We start from the raw sequence: 22,187 nt of genomic DNA, 5'->3' as shown, positions 1-22,187 counted from the left end.
TAAGTGCACGATTCTATAGATTGCAATAATTCTCATTCTGTTATCTTGTGGGGAAAAAATTAATTTAGGACTTCTATCAAACTCTTTTATTCCACAGTCTTCACTTCTTATGTAAAAACTAAAAGACAAGGGAGTATTTCTAGCTTTAAAACCTCCCTAGCAACTCATTAAATTATCCATGCATCCAAGTACAATACTACACAATGCCAATAAAATTGAAAACACACCGTTTTCTGATGTCATTTTAATATCTTTTGGAATGAGACTGTTGGGTGATGAATATTTATTAATGGATGCTTCATAATAATTGCATCAGAAGGATAATTACCCGCAACACAAACAAACAAATCAAAAACCAGCTCATAGATCCTGGTAATAAGAAAAGGGTGTGAACGCAGCCAAACTCTCATCAGCAGCACACTTCACATCAGCTGAGTGATTGCACAATTCCCCCCTTAGGCATGTTTCTTGTGTATTACATAAGAATATACATTAAAATTTAACTCGTGGAAAGTCGTCACTTACCTTATCGTCAATTATAACGAGGTCCTTGGGTTCTGTGCGGTCAATCTTTAGGACTCGATGTTTGGTCTGTGCATGATTGCTCCCAACCAAAAAATACCTCTGAAAATAAAATGACAAGTCAAGTGAGTGCTGCAATGCATTTGGAGCCTATTATCAGAAGAGTCTTTGCAACCTTAACCTTTCACAGCTGCATGTGGTGATAAATGCATAGAAGGAATCTTGCATACGGTCTTCTAACTTTGTGGACTGCAGCTTTGTCCTGGATGATGTTGACTTGGGACCAATTCAGACTTCACCCAAGAGCAGATATGTATTTAATAGACATAGAATCAATCCAATGACAAGTCAGATTCCTGCATTGCAGCACCACTGTTGAAGTCAAACTTGAATTTCTTTTTTTCCTATAATAAAACATTTTATTTCCACAGTGAATAGCCTGAGTAAGAATCAGTGTGTCTGAAATTTGTGAAATTACACTCAAGTATGTATTCAACTAAAGGCGATATCTTAAAAACACAGACTGGAATAATACGGCATACAGTGCAGAGCACATGCAGGCACAGCGCATATTTCATCACAAGTTACATTTTTACAATGTTCTTTTTGTCAAGATGTGTGTCTTCCTTGCATCTTTCTTTTAGGTCATTGCTTTTCTCATTCAGGGTTGCAAAATGGCCCAAGATTTTCAGTCCACTAAAGAGTGTTGAATTGGAACATCCTGTATCAGTACACTCAGCAACCATTGGAGCATTTTTTTTCCTGTTCCAGCCTTTCCAGTATCTAATTTAACCCTTTTTGTCTGTAACAGAAAGCCTGCACGTGCACTGTTCAGCAGAGGTTCAATAAGAAATTATAAATCAAATAAGACAAATGTTTACTTGCCTTTGTGTCTAAATATTTGTAGCAAATGGGAACAGCAAACCGAAACCCAGTTTAAGCACACATTTAAACCAAGCATGATCACAGCTGGTGAAATGCAGCAACAGTTGAAAACATGATACTATTAGAATACGCAGCAAAGAAAGTAACATAGACACTCTACCTCTCAGGAACATACATCTAATATTTAAAAAAATAAAAAAAATAAAAACTCCAGCCAAAAGAAGCTAAAGAAAACTAATTTTAACTGCCAAAATCTAATTCACCAATTTAATGTCCAGATAATTATCACACACATTCTCTTTAATGACCTCATGGATGTCACCTGCAGCTTTTGCTGCCATCTAGTGTACATGTAGCGTGTACACTAGTGTCCCAAATATTTTCCCAGATCAACTATAGAACTCTTGAACCAAAGACTAGAGAGCACTTTAAAAAAAAAAAAAAAGGTAATAGGTTATAGGTTTTGGCTGTCTTAAATGAACAATTGTACCACAGTGTCTTTATCATGGTTCTTCAAAGACAGTGATTGTCCTGAATATATATCAAGTTTGTGGCATTTATGTATTAGGCACAAAAATTGAGCAATATCATTTTATGAACCTTTGAGCATTTTCCCAGTAAGCACATATGTCTTAAGTATGGTCTTGTCTGAAAGCCTTCAGCCACCCCTTATTTGTTTTCCTTCTAAGCAGATGAAAACATGTTGTAATTTTTAAAAATCTTCTTGAGCAAAAGTTCTCCAGGTTTTAATGTACAAATTCAAGTTCCTCTCTAGACATCAGCTGCTTTTTCACTCATTTTCAGTCTATTTTCTGGAGATTTATTTTGTCTGTTAAGCCACTTGACCTATGAATCATTCAAGCATAGAAAAAGCACCTAACTCAAGGAATGAATTATTTACATATAACAGACAACTTTGTAAAGAACCCATTTTAAATTGTATCTTTAGACACTTCAATACTGTTGCATTCTGTCACAAATTTCTTTTAACCAAACCTTGAAAAAATGCAAAATATAAGATAGTATTTTATTCCAGTCAAGCTATTTTTGCACAAACAACATGATTGCTAAAGATCTGTGCAGTGTGGCTTAAAATAATTGAGGAAACTGAACAAAAGAAGAACTGACAGACCTAAGAAATATCGACAGCAGAAGACAATATCTGAAAGTCGCGTCCTTAAGAAACAGGGGGGGAAAAATCCCACAAACACCTGACACACTCACCTGACCCTAGATAGAAAACACGCACACAACTGAATACCATCAGTCATAAATAGGCCTCGTCAAAAACACCGGACCTCAACACTACTGAAGCGGCGTGCACAGCACAACAACACGACACAACAAAAGACAACCACCATCTAAAGAGTTTTGAATGTACTTCAAGAAACCCGGAGTACTATTCCTGAAAACACCTTAAGGAAGCTTAGCAAAATGGAGAAACAGCGCAGTTTAAAGAACTGTCATCGCGTGTAGTTGTAAACTGCCCAGGTGAATTGGACTTTATGAAGAAATGGTGACATTAAGGGCTCATGTAAAGACTTACTGCTCTGGTCTCGTACAGAATCAGTCGCTGGATCCCACCGATGATAGCCGCTGATTGAGGCATTTTCTATTCTTGAATTGTTCAACAGTCACAGTCTGGAAGAGGCTACAGAGGAGCTACAAAGCGAAAGTGAAAAGAAATGAATGTTGTTACATTAATTTTTTCATATTATAAAATGACGAGCCAGCATATTTAACAAATGTGTTCATGTATATAGCTTACTTTTTTCCCCTCAGTACTTCCTAGCTAACATCACTCACCATTCATCCACTTAGCTTGTATGATTAACCACAAATGGTCTTCATTGATGACAATATACATCTCCCCATGCAGTCACAACAAATACTGTAAACGCTTCACTTAACAGCAGTTAAAATGCATCTGTACTCTGCCCAGTGTATCCCGTTAGCATGTTGGAGTTGAATTTGTTTTAGTCAGGTGACTGTCATGAATGACTTTGCTTGTCGGGTCGTACGGTGCCTCGCAAAGTCAAAAAGCTCGAAGGACTGAAAATGCGATTGATACATTGGTTTACTGTCTTTGCATTTGAATTTGCAGCGGCTTTAAACGTTTATAACTGCTCTTGAGTATGATAAATAAATAATTCCATTAATTAATTTATAAACGTTATTTCAACCCTCAAACTCTAAAGGTAGCATTAACTAGGTATTAAGAAACCTTCAGCCAGCCCTTTCGTTTGCAAGTTGTCATGGTAACCGTATATGGATAGCTAGGTTACAGTAACGCTAGCGAACAACTGCGCTAAAAAGGGTATTAGCAGATAAAAGAAAATACAGACACTCGCAAAGGTAACTGTAAGTAACACTGAAGTAAAATATGATAATAATATTTTACATATTTGTCAGATTATGTAAACTACACATTCAAGCTATAAAACTGATTGCTTGAATGATTCTTTGACTTATATAATTTCTGTGTTCACAGAGTTTGAATGGCTACTTTAGTAGACAACTTAATTGAAGATGAAGCCGAAAGAGAGAGACTTCTTGCTAAGCCCACCTGCTTTATCATCGTTGGAAGACCGGTAAGCTATATATATAAAGTGCATATATATATATATATATATATATATATATATATATATATATATATATATATATATATATATAAGTGAATATAAAGTGAAATTTAGCTAGGTTACGTATATACCTTTGTAGTTGTGTTTAAGTCCAAAAGACAGTACGCACAGTCCTATCTGTCAATGAATCAGATATGTATATATAAACAAAGAGGAAAGACCATGAAAGCCATGCAGTTATAAAACACATTATGACGTTTAGTAGATCATCAAGTGTAAAATGTTTATGCTATACTTAAAATTCCTGGACACAACTACTTTCTAATGCTTCAATTCCTCTATATTCACTTCTTGGCAGGGTGTTGGCAAATCCACCTTGGCCAAAAAAATTGCAGAGTCCTGGAGGGGTATCCTTATTGATGGTGAGTAGCCTTTTATGCCTTCATAAAAAATAAAAAAAATCTTTTTACCAATTCGAGATGTGTATGTTGATGAGTTTTCACATCTTTCAGATACCAATCTTCTCAACACACACATAAAAAATGAAACAAAAGAGGGCCTGGAGGTAAGTAAAATGTTCTGTATCATTTGAAAGGAAGCCCTTTGTTCCTATGATGTGTTTTCTTTATGCTTTTATAGCCATTAGAAACTCTGAGTTGCATTCTGTTGAATATAGCTTTTGGACATTTTATCTGAGGGAAGAAGTGTACCAGAGGATGTGGTGCTGAAGCTGATTCTTGGCAGGCTTAACTCGCCAGATGTGGAGCATTATGGTAATAAATAAGACGTCATTTAATTATGGCTATGCATGCAAAACAAACTTTTCAGTCACCAAATGTTCTTTGCAGATGAAAATAAGATGACTGATATGTTAGACGATAATCAATATGATAAGCTCTGCACTGTTTTGTAATTCACATGTTTTTGATACAGGTTATGTACTGAGCTGCCTGCCGTTCATGTCAGAAGAGCATCTGAAGATTAATGAGCAGATTGAACTGATCAAAAACCTCAAGCTAATGCCTGATTTTATCATTAACATCAAGGTTACTGTCATTCTCTATTTGGAGTTGTCCATTGCATTTGAGTTTTTTTCTTTTGCATAGTTTAATGTCGTAATTTTTAAATCTAATATCTCTTTAAGTTCATTTATGAAAAAGATCTGTCAGGATTTTACTGAATTGATTATTAATTAAATACTTTTACTTTTCACCAGTGTCCAGACAAGGACCTTGTCCAGAGGCTATCTGGTCTGAAGCAGGACCCAGAGACAGGGCAGTTTTACAACAGGGATCAGTGGCAGCACGAAGAGGTGTACAACAAGGATAAGAAGAGCAAGGAACAGGATGCAGAGGATGCAGAGGATGTGGAAGAGCAGGTATTACTTAAGGGAAAATAAGTGTTGTCACTTGATCATGTAATATGCATAATCATAGCTCTGTCAGTTCTCCCCCCTCCTTTTGTTTTGTTGCTTGTAAGAAGTATAATCCAATGACTGCTGTTTTGCTGCTTTTCCTCTTATTTCATTGGATCAACCAAAACAAACTGACAGAAATCACTGCCTTTAAAATCCTCTGCCTCCCCAATCCCAGCTGGTCAGATTTGAATGACAGAGCCACTGCATTTCTTGAGTAAATAACAGAAAATGACATCAGTCTGCAGGTATAGGACTTGCTATCCTTGCTGTCATGATACCGCTGAGCAAACTAGCCTAAAGTACCAGAAGCAATACCCAGAAGCAGTTGTACTTGTATTAACTTTGACTGTATACCGAGCTTTTATTAAATGCACGCACACACCGATCTCTGCTCCGATTCCCCTTTATTTCCTATTCTCGATTTTTTCTTGGAGCTTCTTGCTCGCCAGTGAATTACACACATTGCAGCAACACAGTGCCCTCTAGTGGCTGATACAAACATAGGTCAACATGTTACATCTCCCTTCTTAAAAAAAAAACTCAACTCAGGCTTGTAAAATTTCTAAGGCAACTGAAATTACGGGAATAACATCCTGAGCAACATCCATTAACAACATAGCATTCAACTCAATACTGGCTACATCACCATAATAAACAGATGCATTCAGTGACATCATTGGAACAACAAACATGTGAACAGCCCCTTTTTTTTCTAGGGCAGCGATCCGCCTGCACCCTTTACAATATTACAGGTCCAAGACCTGTCTTGGTTTAGTAACACGCCCATATCGAGTCGTGTATCCGGGTGTTGTAATGTCTTTATCAGGGGGCTCCACAGGCGGGGGCTGAGAAACCACGGAGCTGTCATCGCTGTTGACTGTTGGTTGACTGAACTCCTCACCTCCTGCGCTGTTTCTGCCTTTGCGGAGGTGTCGGCGGTTACGCCGATAAACTTGTCCTGTATCTGTGGTTATGTTGTAGCTTCTGGACGTGTCGGCACAACTTGTGATCACAGCTGGTTTCCAGGAACCATCTTGTTGCCGGAACCGGACCGGTGTGCCAGGATATAGTTGAGGCAGAGATCGGGCTGCTCTATTGAAATAAGTCTGCTGGCGCTGCTGGCAGACTTCTCTCCTCTCACGCACGGTTTGCTGGCAAACTACTTGTGGTTCCAGCTGTTTTGGTGTTGCAGGGAGGATGGAGCGGAGTCTTCGGCTCATGAGTAGTTGTGCAGGCGACTTTAAGTTGTCCACAGGGGTGTTCCGGTATTCTAATAGGCTCAAGTAGGGATCCTTATGTTCAGCTTTGGCTTTGTCCAGTAGTTTTTTTTGCTGTCTGGACCGTTTTTTCGGCTAGGCCGTTGCTCTGTGGGTAATGGGGGCTAGTAGTGGTGTGGGTGAAACTCCATGACTTTGCGAACTGTTGGAACTTACATGAAGCATAGCACGGGCCGTTATCACTAATCACCGACTCTGGAATACCATGCCTAGCCATGGCTGACTTTAGTTTGTGGATCACTGCTTCTGCAGTGCAGCTGTGCAGTCTTTCCAACTCAAAGAATCTACTGTAGTAATCTACGATGATGATGTAGTCTTCCGAGTTCCAAGTGAACAGATCGGTGGCTATGACCTGCCACGGTCGTTCTGGTATTGCATGTGACAACAGGGGTTCCTTGGGGTTAGCAGCTTGTCTCTCCTGGCATGTGCTGCAGGCTCCGACTGCTTCCTCAATCTGCTTTCCCATACCTGGCCAAAACAGAAGGTCTCTGGCTCTGTTTTTACTCTTTTCTATGCCCATATGGCTGGAATGAATCCGATCTATCATGTCCTTTCTGAGCCTTTTTGGGATGATCATTTTCTCTCCTTTAAACATGATCCCGTCTATCAGTGAGATCTCATCCCTGTGGTTCCAAAACTCCTGGATGTCAGGCGGACATTGAGACCTTTTATCCGGCCATCCACTCAATGTGGTCCTTCTCAGAGTGTTGAGCTGAGGATCCTGGGCTGTTTCGTTTCTTATCTCTGAGAGTCTCTGATCACTGACAGGCATGTTGCTGAGGACTGAGTGGATCTGCGCATCCATCCCGTCACATAGTGATTTATCGTGGAACTCTATGGATTTCCGGGAGAGCGTGTCGGCTACCGGGATGTCGTTCCCTGGCTTGTGGATGATGCCGATATTGTACTTTTGCAGCTGTAGTATCATTCTCTGTAGCCGTGGTGGTGCTGATGCTAGTGGTTTTTTGAGTATGGACTCGAGTGGCTTGTGGTCCGATTCAATGGTCACGTGTCGACCGTACATGTACTCGTGGAACCGCTTGCAGCCAAAGAGAACAGCATATAGCTCTTTTTCTATTTGGGCATAGTTCTGCTCAGTGCTGTTAAGTGACTTGGATGCGTAGGCGACTGGCTTGCCGTCCTGCAGCATCACAGCACCGAGGCCACTCTTGGATGCGTCGACCTGGAGTCGTAGCGCTTTCTTGGGGTTGAAGAAGGAGAGAACTGGGCCTGGTTCTCTAGTGATCAGCTCCTTCATTTGTTGAAAGGATCTGTCATGGTTCTTGTCCCATACAAACTCACTGTCCTGCTTCAACAGCTGGCGGAGCGGTGCGTTTATCTCTGACAGGTGTGGGGCAAATCTTGCTAAATAATTAACCATCCCCAGCACTGTTTCCAGTTCTGCCCTGTTCTGTGGGGTCGCCATGTCTTGGACTGCTTTTACTTTTTGTGGATCTGGTTTTAGTCCTTCGTGTGACAATGTGTGACCGAAGTAACTGACCTCTTTGATGCAGGTGATGCACTTGTCAGGGTTCAGTTTTACACCTCTCTCCCTGCTGCGCTGCAGCATGGCCCTCAGGTTGTCGTCGTGCTCTTGTTTGGTTCCTCCGAAGACCAACACGTCGTCCACAATAGCTGCCACGCCCCTCAGGCCCTCGTAGGTCTCATCCACGCGACGCTGGAACTCATCCTGAGCTGAGATTATGCCGAATGGCAGCCTGAGGAAGCGGTACCTGCCAAACACAGTATTAAATGTGGTTAACAGAGATGATTCGTGGCTTAGCTTAATGGCCCAGTAGCCTGATCTGGCGTCCAAAACACTGAAATACTTGGCCCCAGCAAGTTTTGTGGTGACATCCTCCAAGGTGGGTAGAGGGTAATGGGGTCTTTGTATAGCCTTGTTGAGGGGTCTGGGGTCCAGACATACTCTGAGTCTGCCTGTCTTGGGTTTTTCCACGACAACAAGTGCATTCACCCAGTCCGTAGGATCTGTGACCTTGCATATGATTTGATTCCTTTCCATGCTGTCAAGCTCGTCTTTGAGTCGGGCTCGCAGAGCGATGGGAATCCGACGAGGTGGGGTGACTGTGGGTGCGACGTCTGGGTTTACATGGAAACTGCATTCACCAGGAAATTCTCCTATCCCTTTAAATACATCAGCATACTCGTCTAGTATTGCCTGTGAACTGTTGGTTGTCTTGTCTCCTTCCTCCATCACTGCCATCACGATCCTGACCAGGTTAAGGTCACGGCAAGCTTTCATTGCTAGCACAGGTGGGGTGCTTGTGTTAACAACGTGGAATTCCAACGTGCAGGTTTTGTCTTTGTGTTTACATTTTAGCTGGCATTTCCCTTCCACGTTGAGTGAGTGTCCCCCGTAATCTGTGAGCTTGTGTGAGACAGGCTTCAGTGTCACATGTGGGAAGAGTGTCTGGAACATGTTGGCTGGAATTGTGTTTGCTTGTGCCCCAGTGTCAACTTTAAACCTCACTGCCTGTGGGGGGGAACCAAGTTGCATGTCTGCATATGCTTGCTCATCATTTCTTCCTTCATTTTCTATGGTGATGCTATCAATGTAGAAACAGTCTTGCTCCTCATCTGTGTCCTTAGTTGTCATTTCTATGTTCTCTCTCACAGTGTGTACTGATTTGAGGTGGGCTTTTGTCTGCGAAGGGAGTCTTGACCTGCATGCTCTTGCAAAATGGTTCATTTTCTTGCATTTTGCACATTGCTTCCCTTTTGCTGGGCAGGTGTCTTTATTACTGTGTTGTCCGGCACAATAGCTGCACGTTTTTAGTGTTACATTAGCGTGTTCTTTTGGCTTCACGCTTCTTGTTTGATTTTCTTGTCTGTGCGGTTTCCAGCCGATGGCGTGCACAGTTTCTTGGCCCCTGGAGTGACCCATAGATTTTAGCTGTTGCTTTGCTAGCTCGTGTGATCGTGCTATATCAATAGCTTTCTCTAGCGTGAGCTCTGCGCCTTGGCTGAGTAGCTTTTCTCGGACGTGTGGCGAGTTAGTGGCAAATACGATGCGATCCCTGACCATTTCATCTGTATTTGGGTACCCACAGTCTTTAGCAAGCAGTTTCAGTTCCGTAATAAACTGTTCAAACGCCTCATTTTCACCCTGCATCTTTTCATGGAACTTATATCTGGTGTAGATTGGGTTAGCTTTTGGTGTGATGTAATCAGTGTACTTATCGTAGTACGTCTGAAGCTTTCGGGAGTCGTCTGCGGTGAGCGTCCACGTGTTGTAGACGTCCCGTCCTTTCTCACCGACCCATAGAAGAAGGTAGCTGCATTTGTCTGCCTCCTCCTTCCCCCGAAGAGGACCAGAGAACATTAGCTCGGCGTGCTGCTTGAAACGCCGCCATGCCTCGGGCAGGTTGCTAGAGTCCCAATCCATGCGCGGTGTGGGAACGCCGTAAGCCTCCATGTCTGCGCTGTCGACGGCGAGGGATTGCGTAGAAAACCGCTACTCTGACACCATGTATTAACTTTGACTGTATACCGAGCTTTTATTAAATGCACGCACACACCGATCTCTGCTCCGATTCCCCTTTATTTCCTATTCTCGATTTTTTTTTGGAGCTTCTTGCTCGCCAGTGAATTACACACATTGCAGCAACACAGTGCCCTCTAGTGGCTGATACAAACATAGGTCAACATGTTACAGTACTCATGTCTTGGTGTAAATATTATAAGCTTTGCCATGTTCACCTATGTATTTATTGCCTAGTGCAATAAAGCCGGCACGCTCCGTTTTGCGCAACTACTTTTAAATCCCGGTAGCTCTGCAACCACGTGAGCTAGCGCAATAATTTTTTTTGCATATGAAACCGGAGGAGTTGTACTTACATCTTATGCCATCAGCTTGTCCTCGGTCACAGTTTCCTTCCACATATAGCTTTGCAAAAACTGCATAAACTTGCAGCAACAAAAACATAATATTCCAGAAACACGCTTTGCCGATCCGATCAGCCGTTTGTAACACTTCCTAGGTTGAAATAGACATCAGCGCAAACTATCGCATGTCCGCCATGACCTGCCCGAAACCGGAAGTGACGTCATTTTGCGGAAATGTAGTTTTTTACCATCAGGGCCTCATGAGCCTATACTGGTGTTTTTAAAAGTTATGTTTGACTTTATGACTTTCTGTGTCGTTTCTGGGATGCTTAGGACTCATATTGCACTGCTGGAAATAGTTTATTTTGATGCATATGCTGCTTTTTTTGCAAATTTGCACTATAATATTTATTTTTGTTTTTCCTGCAGTATATAAAAATTGGTGTATTTCAAAAATAAAACTATGAAGGCACTCAAAATAAATTTTCTGTTGTGGGAAACTATTTTGTGCAACTTTTTTGTATTTACAGTTTGGAGGGATAAGCCTCTTAAATTTCTCTAACTAGAAATATATGTTAAAAAACAAAAACAATTTTAAATTTTTTTGTAGTTTATTGCACTTTTTTTGCAGTTTATGTAATTACTATGCACTTAATGCAGACATATTATTAAAATTTAGGCTGTAATGGTTGTATTGATGTATAGCAACTTGAAATGCTCCCAAAAATGGCTCCACAGCATGTAAAAACATAACATAAGCTCTGGCGGACTTGGTTCTATGGTAGGTCTTAAAGGGTTAACTGTAAGATTTAAGGGTTTTGAATGCTAATCAGAATTTTATCCAGTAATTCTTAGACGATTAATATTTTTAGCACCTTCCTAGTTCCGTACATGTTTTGATTTCAGTTTTGCATTTTTAGGGGGCTGTTTTTATTTTAGCTAACCTTTTTTTCCCCAGGTGATCAGTTGTTATCATAGCAAAGAAAGAACTGCCAAGCTTTGAGTTCCATACTAGTAATTTTTTTTTCTTAGGAAGAGGAACTCTCAAAGCATACCAATGACAGAATGGTGTGGGCACCAGAGTATTTGGCTAAAAATGCTTTTGTTCGAATTAACATGTACAAGGATAACATGCTTAGACCACTGGAGGTGAGTTGCCCAGACCTAGACCTGTCATTAAAGGCACCCACTACTGACACACCAAAAATGTAGTTTGTTGTGTTATTTAAAAAAAATCTTGAATAAAAATTCATAATTCCTTTAAAACTTGTATTTGAATTTACTTGGGAGATGCTGTTTTTGCTTAACCAGTATGTTTATATCATAAGGCAGTGAACATCCCAGATTATTTTGACTCAAAAGGCAGTACTTAAGGGCTTTTGAAATTTAACTACAGACAAACTATATACTGTATTAATATTTATTGTTATTAAAAGAATAAATTACAAAAGAAAAACACAGAATGAAAAGTATATTAATTGATATTTTTTCAGGACTACATGGCAAACCACAACCCTCTCTACCTTTTGGAGTTGGATGGAAATAATTCAACAGAAGAGTGGCACTTGGTAAAGAAAAAAAAAGTTTAACAAATAGTATTGGTGTTTTCCAGAAGTGCTGTCTCTGTAAGGTGTGTTTTTTGACATTTTGTACTTCTAGTCTGTTATGTCACGTCTCGAAACTTTGGCTATAAATCGCGTCCCCGTTCCAGTCCTCCTCCACCAGATTGAGGATGAGGAAATGCCAGAGGACGTTAGCACGGTCTGGAAGTCTTCACATTTTATTTCAAAACACAATCAATGAATGGGAACATGTACAAAATACTTGTATTTTGAATAACATGTGTACTACAACCATCCCAATAATCCTGATCCTAAGAATTAAGACTAGACTTGCTTTAATATTGAAACCATCTCTTTTTCAGGAGGACCTACTGAGAATTATGTCCTCTTACAGGATTATGGTCCCTGGCTTTAGGTGGAGAAGGAGCCGCTGGGGCAGAACTTGCCCTGTTGCTTTGAAAGAGGGCAAGGTCATTCCTGGCAAGCCACAATTTAGTGTGGGGTGAGCAGTCTTTTAAAAACTGTTTCCAGATGAGGATTCTATTGAGTAGCTATGTGAAAATGTTAAACAACTCTCATTCATTGTACAGATTCCAGGACAAACTGTACATCCTTTCGTCAGCGGAGGCACACCATAAATTTGTCACAAACCCTCGCCCTTACCTGTTACCTCCAATGCCGAGGTTACCCTGCAAAGTTTCAATCATTGGGCCTTCCCTTGCAGGAAAGACCACCTTATGTAAACTTCTAGCTCAGCACTATAACACAGCGGTAATTGACATGGAGGAACTGTTGCAGCCAGTTTTGGACAAGGCTGAAGAGGAGAGGATTAATAAAATTAAAGAGGAGACAACACAGGCTGCTATAGACAAAATCAAAATGAAGATGAAGGAAGATGGACAAAATTCAGGTAAGCTGAGCTTTGTTGGTATTTTCTTTTCTATAATCACATGTAGAATTTGATCAACTGTGACTGACAATAATATGTTTTTGCAATAACAGTAATGCCATGTATCATGGCATAATAACATGTCTAAGCACTATATACTATTAAGAGTGTAGCTTCTATATATATGTATGTAATAGTCCTCCAACAGACTGTATGATATAAAGCAATATTTGTACCTATTGCTGAACAAGTGACTGATAATGTCATACACAGAATTAATGTGAAGGTAAGATGTTAAAATACTTTCTTATAAACCATATGTATCATAGATATGTGAAAAAGAAAGTGCACCCTCTTTCAGTTTCATGGTTTAACATATCAGGACATAATTAAACAATATTCTGGTTGTTGTTGTGTTGTGTTGTTCTAATATTTTGAAGCATACTGAACAACAGTATATTTGTATGAAAGAGGATCTTATTTGTTCTGCTGTTTTTAAGTGACAGAGGATCATCCACTGGTGCAAGCCATGGTACTCAGTGCTGTGCAGCAAGCAAAGCAATCAAGTACTACTTATTTTGGCTTGTACGCTGAGATACTAGAGAAGCGTATAAAAGAGGTACGTTAAAGATTTAAACCCAGGTGGGAGATTTACACCGACTTCTCAGTCGTAAGCAGTTAGCATGCATACATGTTCATATATTTGAATGATTAATGACACACAACAGGATTTTTCTGCAACTTTGTTTGGCATTGTTAGATTTTTTTATTTGTATAAAATCATTGACTTACATCGCACAACACCCAACACTAAATCACGCATACAGGGACATACTTAGACAGCCACATGCATAAAGTAAATATAACTTACCTGATAAAAAGTTTGATGTTATAGATTGAAGAGGTGGAGGGCAAGACTGGGTGGGTGCTTGACAACTTTCCCAAGAACCTTTCCCAGATGGATGCCTTACAGCAAGCTGGACTCCTGCCAGAGGTCTTCTTCTGTCTCACAGACAGCGATGGACACCAGGGTATGAGGCACAAATAGAAAAGATTAAACATATAAATATGCCCTTCGGTGTTTACGCGTACACTTTGGTGCTTTTTACATTTCCATTAATACATTTTTCATTGAGCAGTTTTGAGGAGACTTTATGAGATGAATAAAGAAAGCGTAAAGAAGAAGTTAGAGGATGAACAGTCTCAGGCGATAGAGCTCTCGTAAGTGCACATGAAATGATGTTGTGTTTTATTTTTTCTTTGTATGTTTCTGAGTTAGATTTTTGTTGCAACTTTTGTTTTGTGCCTTAATTCTCTCCATTTTAGAAACCAAGAGGAGCAAGAATCAGAGGGGCAATCAAATATGAAGACAGTTATGGGAGAAACTCATGGTGCTGGTTTTGGTTTTTTTATATACTACCCTTGAACATATACCATTCAATCAGTATAATTTTTATTACATTCTTTTTATTTTCAGAAGATCCTAAGGAATTGAACACCACCAGCTCTGCAAATCCTAACACAGTACAAAAAGAAGGTAAAGTTACGACAAGAACATGCTGTTTTGTTTTGTTTGGTTTGTTTTTCTCGGATCAAAAATGCAAATTGACTGAAGAGAGAAACTAGTATAAGGTGCATATTCAGGTCAGTCAGTCATTGTCAGGATTTCCTGGGGTTTGACTCTCATGACTCTCTGAATTTGGACGTGCGCTGAAATGGCTATGCTGCCCAATAAAAACTCCAATTTTCAATCAAAATCACAGATACATTTTTGAATGTGCTAACTAATTTATATGTTGTATTTGTACTGTTTGTGAGCACCACTGAAGTATCATTAGCATTCTTTCTCTAACTCTCTCTCGTTCACACTCTCTTTGTGTGGTCCAAGCAGCAGTGGTAGTACATGATGATTCAGAGTTGGGCTATGCAGATGGCCCCGAGATGAACGAGTATAAACTGCAGTTACGACAGTTTGTGGGTGAATGGGAGAAAATGCAGTCTGGTTTAACGGTAACCCACTGTACCCTGGAGATTGGCAGGAAAAGCCCAGAGAACCTGCTTCAAGAGATGATCCAGCAGATGGACAGTGAGTGTAAAGCTATGCAGACCAAATCACTGTTGTCTTAGAAACAAATTTGCGCCAGACACACACAAAAAAATACTGAGATAAATATTATGTTATTTTACTGGTAATGGATTGGAATAAAGAAATGGTGAACTAATGAGTGATATATCATGTGATATTCTGCTAAAAAGTTCCAATCTAATCTTTAGCTCTCATGTGTGATCTTCAGAACCCTTTCAGTATGTGTCCTGGGAGTTATCTGAGGAGGACATGGAAAAAGACGCAGAAGATATAAAGGCCTTAGCTCAGCTGGAGAGAACAGAGGAAGGCAGTGATGATGATTATTCCCAAGGGGAAAGAGATGAAGTCAGTAAACTAAGGAGTCTTTCAACTTTAATATCCACATGTTTACAGCGCTATTTAAAATTGTAGAAAGAGAACAGAGAACTTACTGCTTTCTTGACAAATATTAGTAAGGCAAGCAATCCATTGAAGTATGTCTATCTTATCTTCTTAATGAATGCAGGGAGACACCACGACCAACAGATTCTTAGGTGACACCCAGCATTTCTGCCCTGTTGTCTTAAAAGACCATAATGTCCTGCGGCCCTGTACCAATGAAATTCCAGCTAAGTATCGTGAGAAGACCTACTATTTCTCCAGCTTAGAAGCCAGGGAATCATTTCTTCAAAACCCTGATCAATTTGTTGCACACACTGAGCCTCTCAAGGTATAACCTTAACATGAAAAGAGAAAGTCATATGCTGTAGTTCTGAACAAAAGTGTCCTCACTGGCTCTTTGTCATTTTTTTCCATCCAAGCCTCCTGCTCTGCGGATCTTTTTGCTCGGCAGCGGAGGCTCAGGCAAGACGACTAATGGGAAGTGGCTTGCACAGCAGCTTGGGCTCTTCCATATCCAGTTCAGAGAGCAGCTCCAAATGCTCATAATGGCCAAGACAAAGATGCGGATACCTGATGCTGATGAGTTAGTGCTCTTACAAGATTATTCTGAAGACTTGGATGCCAAAATAATGGAAGCCAGGGCGGAGGACAAGAAGGAGTCAGAGGATCCCTATGATAGCATGAATGAGACGGAGGTCAGCTTCAATACAGTTTCATTCTAGCACAGTTTGTTATGATATTTCATTTCAGGTTTTGGATTTCTGTGTATGTGCTTTTCTGTAACTTTAGCAAGAAGAACTGACTGAGGATGAAATGGCCATCAAAGCCTACCTATCTGATGGAGATCCTCTGAATCCAAAGATTCTGGACATGACTATTGCACCATACTGGAAACATGAACCATACAAGTAGCTATTACAAAACTGGATGCTTCCTGCCTCTTCTTGTGTTCTGCCTATTTGCTGTCTTTTTCAGAGCAAACCACGTTTAAAAAAAAAAAAAAAAAAGTTAGCTTTGGGTAAACATCTAGTTTTTAGCTTTTTCTAAATGTAAATTTGCTGGAGTAGCTTTATACATAATGAACTTTAGATCTGTAACTTCCCATCAAGGTCTCTTTGAGAGTTTTGGTCACCTTACAAGAGATATTGTTCTTTAACTTAAGATCATCTATGTTCTAGGTCTACAGGTTTTATTTTGGAGGGCTTTCCTATTGACCTGAATGAGGTGCAGTACATGTTTGAGCAAAAGTTTTTCCCTGACGTTGTGGTAATGATGGAAGTGGATGTTGAGGATGTTCAGAGTCGTCTGTTGCCACAGTACCTGGAGATTTGGCATGAGCGTCAAAACAAACGTGAAGCACAGCTGAAACTCCTTCATGACCTGCGTAAAAAAAAACGGGTAAAAAAATAAGTGATACTTAGGTCCCAGTTTTAGTAACTGTGTTATTTTTCTGCCAGGAAACATTAGTCTTAAATTGGGATTAATTCATTTCTTGGATCTGAAACATTCATGGTAATTTTGTAATTCAGGAGGAGGATATTTCCAAGAGAAAAGCTGAACTCATGGCAGAGCAAGATTTAAAGGCAACTAAAAAAGAGGTAAGCAAATTTATCATACCCGAATTATCACATCTGCATTTGATTCCAACGTCTTCTTTCTTTCTGTATTTGCAAACAAAACAGCTCAGTTTTCAAAATGGCACAAACAATGATGAAGAGCATGAAACTGCAGACATAGAGGAGATGATTGAGGCCCTGCTGGAGGAGGAATTTCCTGCAGAAGAGGATGAGGGAGACATTGAGACTGAGGAACTAGCTACCAACAGGCTGGAGATAGGAATAAAAGAGCGTTTTGTGACACAAGAGACCAACCTTAGTTCTGTGATGGTACATATACACAAAACAAAAATGAGCCCCGATCAATTCTACTTGTATTTCATATTCACAACAAGACTTTACTTTAAAATATTTGTATTTTACAATAAAACTAGTTGGATCTTATATATGGTGCTATATGTTGTTCTATTGTTAGGAACTCCTAGGTGAACACAATATACCCAGAATGGTCATCAATGCGTCTCGCAAACTCCGCATTGTTCAGTGTCAGCTGCTCAAGAAAATCAAACCCTTGTTGACCAACAGGGAGTCACTCTTCCAAAAATGCCACCCCATCCCCTACAGCCTGGCATGCAAACTGCTGCTCTCCTCTTTTAAGTTCGTCAGTGCCTTTGGCTTCCTGGACCCCATCAAGGTAGGCAGGGTTTAGGAACGTCAGCTGTGCTTCCAATAGTTCCAAGAAATATTTTAATATAATTACTCCTTTGTTTTATGCTGAAATGTTGACGGAAAAAAATATGTAAAATGTCCTTCATAAAGTATACTTTAACATTTTTTGCATCCATTTCCAACCTGTAGCTATACAAAGAAAGAGACCTGATCCAGCCTCTGAAGTGGCCTTTCAACACGACATACCTCCTGCTGTTCCATCAGTATATCTACTTCTTTGCATCTAAGGAGAACTGTAACACATTTATGCTCAACCCCTTAAAGTACCTGCGGCAGCCCAAGCCCACTCCGTCACTTCCTATTAAAATAGCAGTGATTGGACCTCCAAAATCTGGAAAGACCACCGGTAAGATACAAGATAGTTAAAAATGAACTTTATTACATTATTTACTATGTTCATTTCCTTTCTTTTACTTTTTGTATTTCTGCTTCCTCAGTGGCGCAAATTTTTTCTCAGAAATATGGCTTGGCTCAGCTGTCCATTGGTAGCGTTATGCGTATGGTGCTTGACACTCAGGGGAACACCGATCTGGCTATTCAGATGAAAGAGTATCTCTTACAGGGCCTTGTTGTGCCTGATGAACTGGCCATTCAGTGTCTGGAGGTGGCACTGATGAACTCAGTCTGTAGCACGCAAGGGTAAGACAAAGGGTTTATCACGTATGTGTTAATACTTAGCAAAACTCAACGCTAGGTACAATCCGAACTTAATCTTTGCCATGGATTTTGTTTTTTTTAAAGTCAAGACTGTATAATTTACTCTATTTTTGTTGGTTTAGTGTGTATCTAATATACTATAATATTTCTGTTATTTCAGATATGTGCTTGATGGGTTTCCAATGACCCCTAAGCAGGCAGAACTGATGGGGTCTCAGAGCATCATCCCCATGATAGTAGTTGAGCTAGAGCTGGACATAGTGGAGGTGCTAAAGAGAGGTCTTGAAGACAAGATGAAGCCCAACAAGTCAGAGAACACAGAACTTATAAATATAATGACAGATTGTAGGTCTGACAGCTGATTATAATTGCAAAAATTATAATCTTCTTGTGTTTCCTTTGTTCTTACACTTTAGGCCTCACTTGACGCACGATAGCTCTGAGATCCTACACATTCGTAATTCCTGCTACAAGAAGGAGGTGGTGCATGTGAGGCATCACTTCCAACAACAATATCAAAACTGCTTGCTTCTCAATGGCCTCAAGAGCAAATGGTGGATCTGGGACAGAATGATAAAAGAGGTCAGCACCAGCATGAAATATATTCAAACTTACCTGGACAGGATACAGAGGGGTAAGTTCTAGAAGAGTTTAAGCTGGTTTATTTCACCAGAAATCACCTCAACATGCTGTCAAACTCATGGGCTAAATGTTTTACATGCGCCTAAATGTTGAACCTCTTAACTCCACGCATGATGATTTAACCAGGGCAAGCAGCCTGCATCAACAAGCTGTGCATCACACCCAAGGAGTTTGACTGCCGACTTGGAGAGTTTGGCCAGTACTGCCCTGTCTGCATGGCCCTACATTACCACCTGGTGGACATCTCAGAAACTGCAGCATTGACTCATGCGGCTGAGTACAGGGGACATTATTTCAAGATGTGTGATGAAAACCATTTAGAGGTCAGTTTCTTGGAAGTTCCTCTATAAATTAATTGCAAGATTCATATGTAAATGCCCAAATGAGTATGGGAAGGCATTCAAACCTAAAAACTGGAACTGGAACTTGTTATTTTGCTCTCTCAATCACAGATGTTCCTGTCTACTCCTGATCAATTTGTCACACCTGGCTGCCGGCACACCCTCCCAAAACCCCACCTCCTGCCAAGGAAGCTGACTGAGGTACAGGTGAAGAACAGGTTTCCACAGCAAGTTGAGATGAAGGGCTTCTGTCCTGTTACTTACCTGGATGGAAAGCAGAGGTACATTATCCACTGTGTCACTGAGAAATATGCTTCAAAATGCTAAAAAAAAAAAAAAAAAAAAAAAAAGAAAGAAAGAAAGAAAGAAAGAAAAAGAAAGTTGGCAAACATATTTCTTTGTGATTCTGACTTTGTGGTGTCAGATAGACATACATAAGATCCTAAGGATCTTCTCTTTTTTGTAGCATTTAAAATCTAAATACTTTATTCCATCACAGTATGTCAGAAATACTGAATATGTCTTCAGTGACATTTTTTGTTATTATTATTATTATTTGTTCTTAGGTACGAAGCTCTGGTTCGAGGAAAGATGGAATATGCTGTGGAGTACAGAGAACGAATTTATATTTTTGAGACCAAGGAGAAACGGGAAAAGTTCATGAGGTGTTATTTCTTTGTATATTTGAAAAACTTGTGCCTTTTTTTAATGTTTTCTTTTTTCACTTCACTTTTTTACAAACTACTTTGAGCTACAGTTATAAAGCAAGTGGGTGGCGTGTAAACCTTTGGTCTATTCACTGAAATGTGAAATCATTTATTTAAGGATTCCTGAAACCTACTGGGCCCAAAAGCTGCCCATTAAAGTTCCTCCCCTTTCTGAACCTGTACATCTCACCTCCCTTCCAACGCTGGGCTACCTGGAGCAGGTCAGACACTCTGTATCACATGGAAAATATTGCAGTATCGTCCTGTCTGCTGAGATTTTTAAAAGTACATCCATCAACCACATTGTATTTTTTAGGGTGTGGCAGAAGCAGTGATCAAGGCAATGACAGCTGCCGGGTGTCTCAAACCAAAGCATCCTTATCTCAGTTTAAAGAGATCAGCTCTCAGTTATGTGGCCTTGTATTTGAAAGGTAGGAACGTTATATTTAAACCTTTATTTAATATATTATAAGAAATATTAGGATGATTAAAATGGTAAATGGTCTGTATTTGTATAGCGCTTTACTGGTCCCTAAGGACCCCAAAGCGCTTTACAAATCCAGTCATCCACCCATTCACACAATGCTGATGGCAAGCTACATTGTAGCCACAGCCACCCTGGGGCACACTGACAGAGGCGAGGCTGCCGGACACTGGCGCCACCGGGCCCTCTGACCACCACCAGTAGGCAACTGGGTGAAGTGTCTTGCCCAAGGACACAACGACCGAGACTGTCGGAGCTGGGGCTCGATCCGGCAACCTTCCGGTTACAAGGCGAACTCCCAACTCTTGAGCCACGATCGCTCAAGAGATAAAATCTTTACTTTAAGTTTAAAGTAAAGATTTTATGTGCTGCTTTACCTCATTCTGAAATGTTTTCCTATCAAAGTTTACTATGTACAATATATCTCATTCACCTTTTAAGACTTGTTATATGCTTCCAGCACTGAACTTGTTCATGTGTTTTTTCCTACTTAAGTAATAATTCCAATTTTACATTGTTATAGCTTTCAACCACAAGAGTACAGACTTCATTCGCCAGATGTACAAAAAGAAGCTGGCCTCATTTGAAGAGAACTGCATGCTCATCCCCTACCTGAGCACTGTAATGAAGGGGAACTACAGGCCTCCCAGTGAACGCCCGATTGACTTTGAGTTCAAGCTGAACAGGTTTTTGGCCTTAAGCGACCTGCCCGGAGCTGATGGTGTACAGCTTGATTAGTACGTTTGACTACAGCATTGTCATTGTACTTAACATGATGTGGTAATCTGAGTCTACAATACAATTTCATAAAAAAATTACATTGACTTATTTTGTTTATGTTACCAAAGACTGTATCTTTAATTATAAAAGCTCTTTTGTCTGTATCATTATTTACCAGTAACTTTCACCATACACATTTCATTCATTTCATAAGCATTTAATTTTCTTTTTCCTGGATTGAAATAAATTTAACATTCAACAACGATCATGTATACTTTATTAAGGTTTTTTTCTTATCCAGTTTTAGTCAGAAATGGGTTTGACACACATATGAATATCTGTTTCACAGTCTTTAATAATATTTCACAGGGTGTTCCGAGTGGTGGTAGTGCACCTTGTCATGAGACAGAGTTCATTACTTTGATACTTCCAGAATGCAACAGAGTGAAAAGATGGTGGCTTGGATGAGAAGGGGCCTTGATGGTTTTGTAGACCTGAAGGTAGTGGAGTAGCAGGGTGTTGGCGGTCCTCTGTGCTGATTAAATGAAAATGAAAATTTTGTGGCCGTGAATTGGATGATGGGTGGATAAATGCTGCACATGACTGCAGGTTCCTACCCCAAATAACAGCCTAAAGAGTGTTGTGATATTAACGTCTACAATTAGTGGAACCAGGCAAATACAAAGAACTGAAGAGACAAAAAAGAGCTATATGCGAGTTCATTTGCCAATAATATTTAATTAGAAAATGCTCGTTGCATTCAGTTATAGTAAATGTGTGTTTAAATACAGACATTTCCACCGGAGAATCATCCGAGTACAGTAAAATAATCATCTGACACACATACAAACAGCTGGAGCTTTCCGCGTGCTACGACTGCGAAAGGAAAGGGTACAACTAA

The 22,187-nt window shown here is 40.1% G+C and overlaps 2 protein-coding genes across 5 annotated transcripts in view; one reads left to right on the top strand and one right to left on the bottom strand.

Moving 5' to 3' along the window:
* fig4a (FIG4 phosphoinositide 5-phosphatase a) overlaps positions 1 to 3,428 on the bottom strand; it is a 59,448-nt gene extending 56,020 nt beyond the window's left edge. For 2 of the 3 annotated variants that reach the window (XM_085132828.1, XM_085132831.1), the window contains exons 1-3: positions 3,214 to 3,428; positions 2,954 to 3,069; positions 526 to 624 (exon numbers count right to left, since the gene is read on the bottom strand). In XM_085132828.1, coding sequence (XP_084988954.1) covers positions 526 to 624; positions 2,954 to 3,016 — 162 coding nt within the window. In that variant the 5' untranslated portion in view covers positions 3,017 to 3,069; positions 3,214 to 3,428. The remainder of the gene's footprint in view (positions 1 to 525; positions 625 to 2,953; positions 3,070 to 3,213) is intronic. The other variant, XM_085132830.1, reaches the window with a different exon arrangement.
* A 97-nt stretch (positions 3,429 to 3,525) lies between these two features.
* Positions 3,526 to 21,757, top strand: ak9 (adenylate kinase 9). 2 transcript variants are annotated; one of them, XM_085132813.1, is made up of 36 exons: positions 3,526 to 3,762; positions 3,899 to 3,998; positions 4,351 to 4,414; positions 4,505 to 4,557; positions 4,669 to 4,765; positions 4,926 to 5,038; positions 5,209 to 5,370; positions 11,565 to 11,681; positions 12,026 to 12,100; positions 12,192 to 12,293; positions 12,457 to 12,596; positions 12,685 to 13,004; positions 13,484 to 13,602; positions 13,879 to 14,014; positions 14,123 to 14,204; positions 14,310 to 14,374; positions 14,461 to 14,520; positions 14,875 to 15,069; positions 15,278 to 15,414; positions 15,575 to 15,778; positions 15,870 to 16,145; positions 16,240 to 16,358; positions 16,629 to 16,848; positions 16,980 to 17,048; positions 17,133 to 17,336; positions 17,482 to 17,700; positions 17,865 to 18,081; positions 18,173 to 18,374; positions 18,553 to 18,699; positions 18,809 to 19,026; positions 19,161 to 19,357; positions 19,487 to 19,656; positions 19,942 to 20,040; positions 20,201 to 20,303; positions 20,399 to 20,513; positions 21,090 to 21,757. In XM_085132813.1, the coding sequence occupies exons 2-36, from the start codon at positions 3,906 to 3,908 to the stop codon at positions 21,302 to 21,304; spliced, it is 5,124 nt and encodes a 1,707-aa protein (XP_084988939.1). In that variant the 5' UTR covers positions 3,526 to 3,762; positions 3,899 to 3,905; the 3' UTR covers positions 21,305 to 21,757. The 2 variants fall into 2 exon arrangements, with proteins under 2 accessions (XP_084988939.1, XP_084988938.1); XM_085132812.1 differs by having other exon boundaries at positions 3,526 to 3,768.
* The last annotated feature ends 430 nt before the right edge of the window (positions 21,758 to 22,187 follow it).

Source organism: Neolamprologus multifasciatus, chromosome 15, assembly GCF_963576455.1.
Source record: "Neolamprologus multifasciatus chromosome 15, fNeoMul1.2, whole genome shotgun sequence".
NCBI classification, from domain to species: domain Eukaryota; kingdom Metazoa; phylum Chordata; class Actinopteri; order Cichliformes; family Cichlidae; genus Neolamprologus; species Neolamprologus multifasciatus.
This window is presented reverse-complemented; position numbering and strand designations above follow the sequence as displayed.

Coding starts and splice junctions, on each gene's coding strand:
- ak9 (XM_085132813.1), top strand. CDS start 3,906: ATGGCTACTTTAGTAGACAACTTAATTGAAGATGAAGCCGAAAGAGAG. Junction 16,146..16,239: donor ATAGCATGAATGAGACGGAG/GTCAGCTTCAAT, acceptor CTGTAACTTTAG/CAAGAAGAACTGACTGAGGA. Junction 17,701..17,864: donor GCTTCCTGGACCCCATCAAG/GTAGGCAGGGTT, acceptor TCCAACCTGTAG/CTATACAAAGAAAGAGACCT.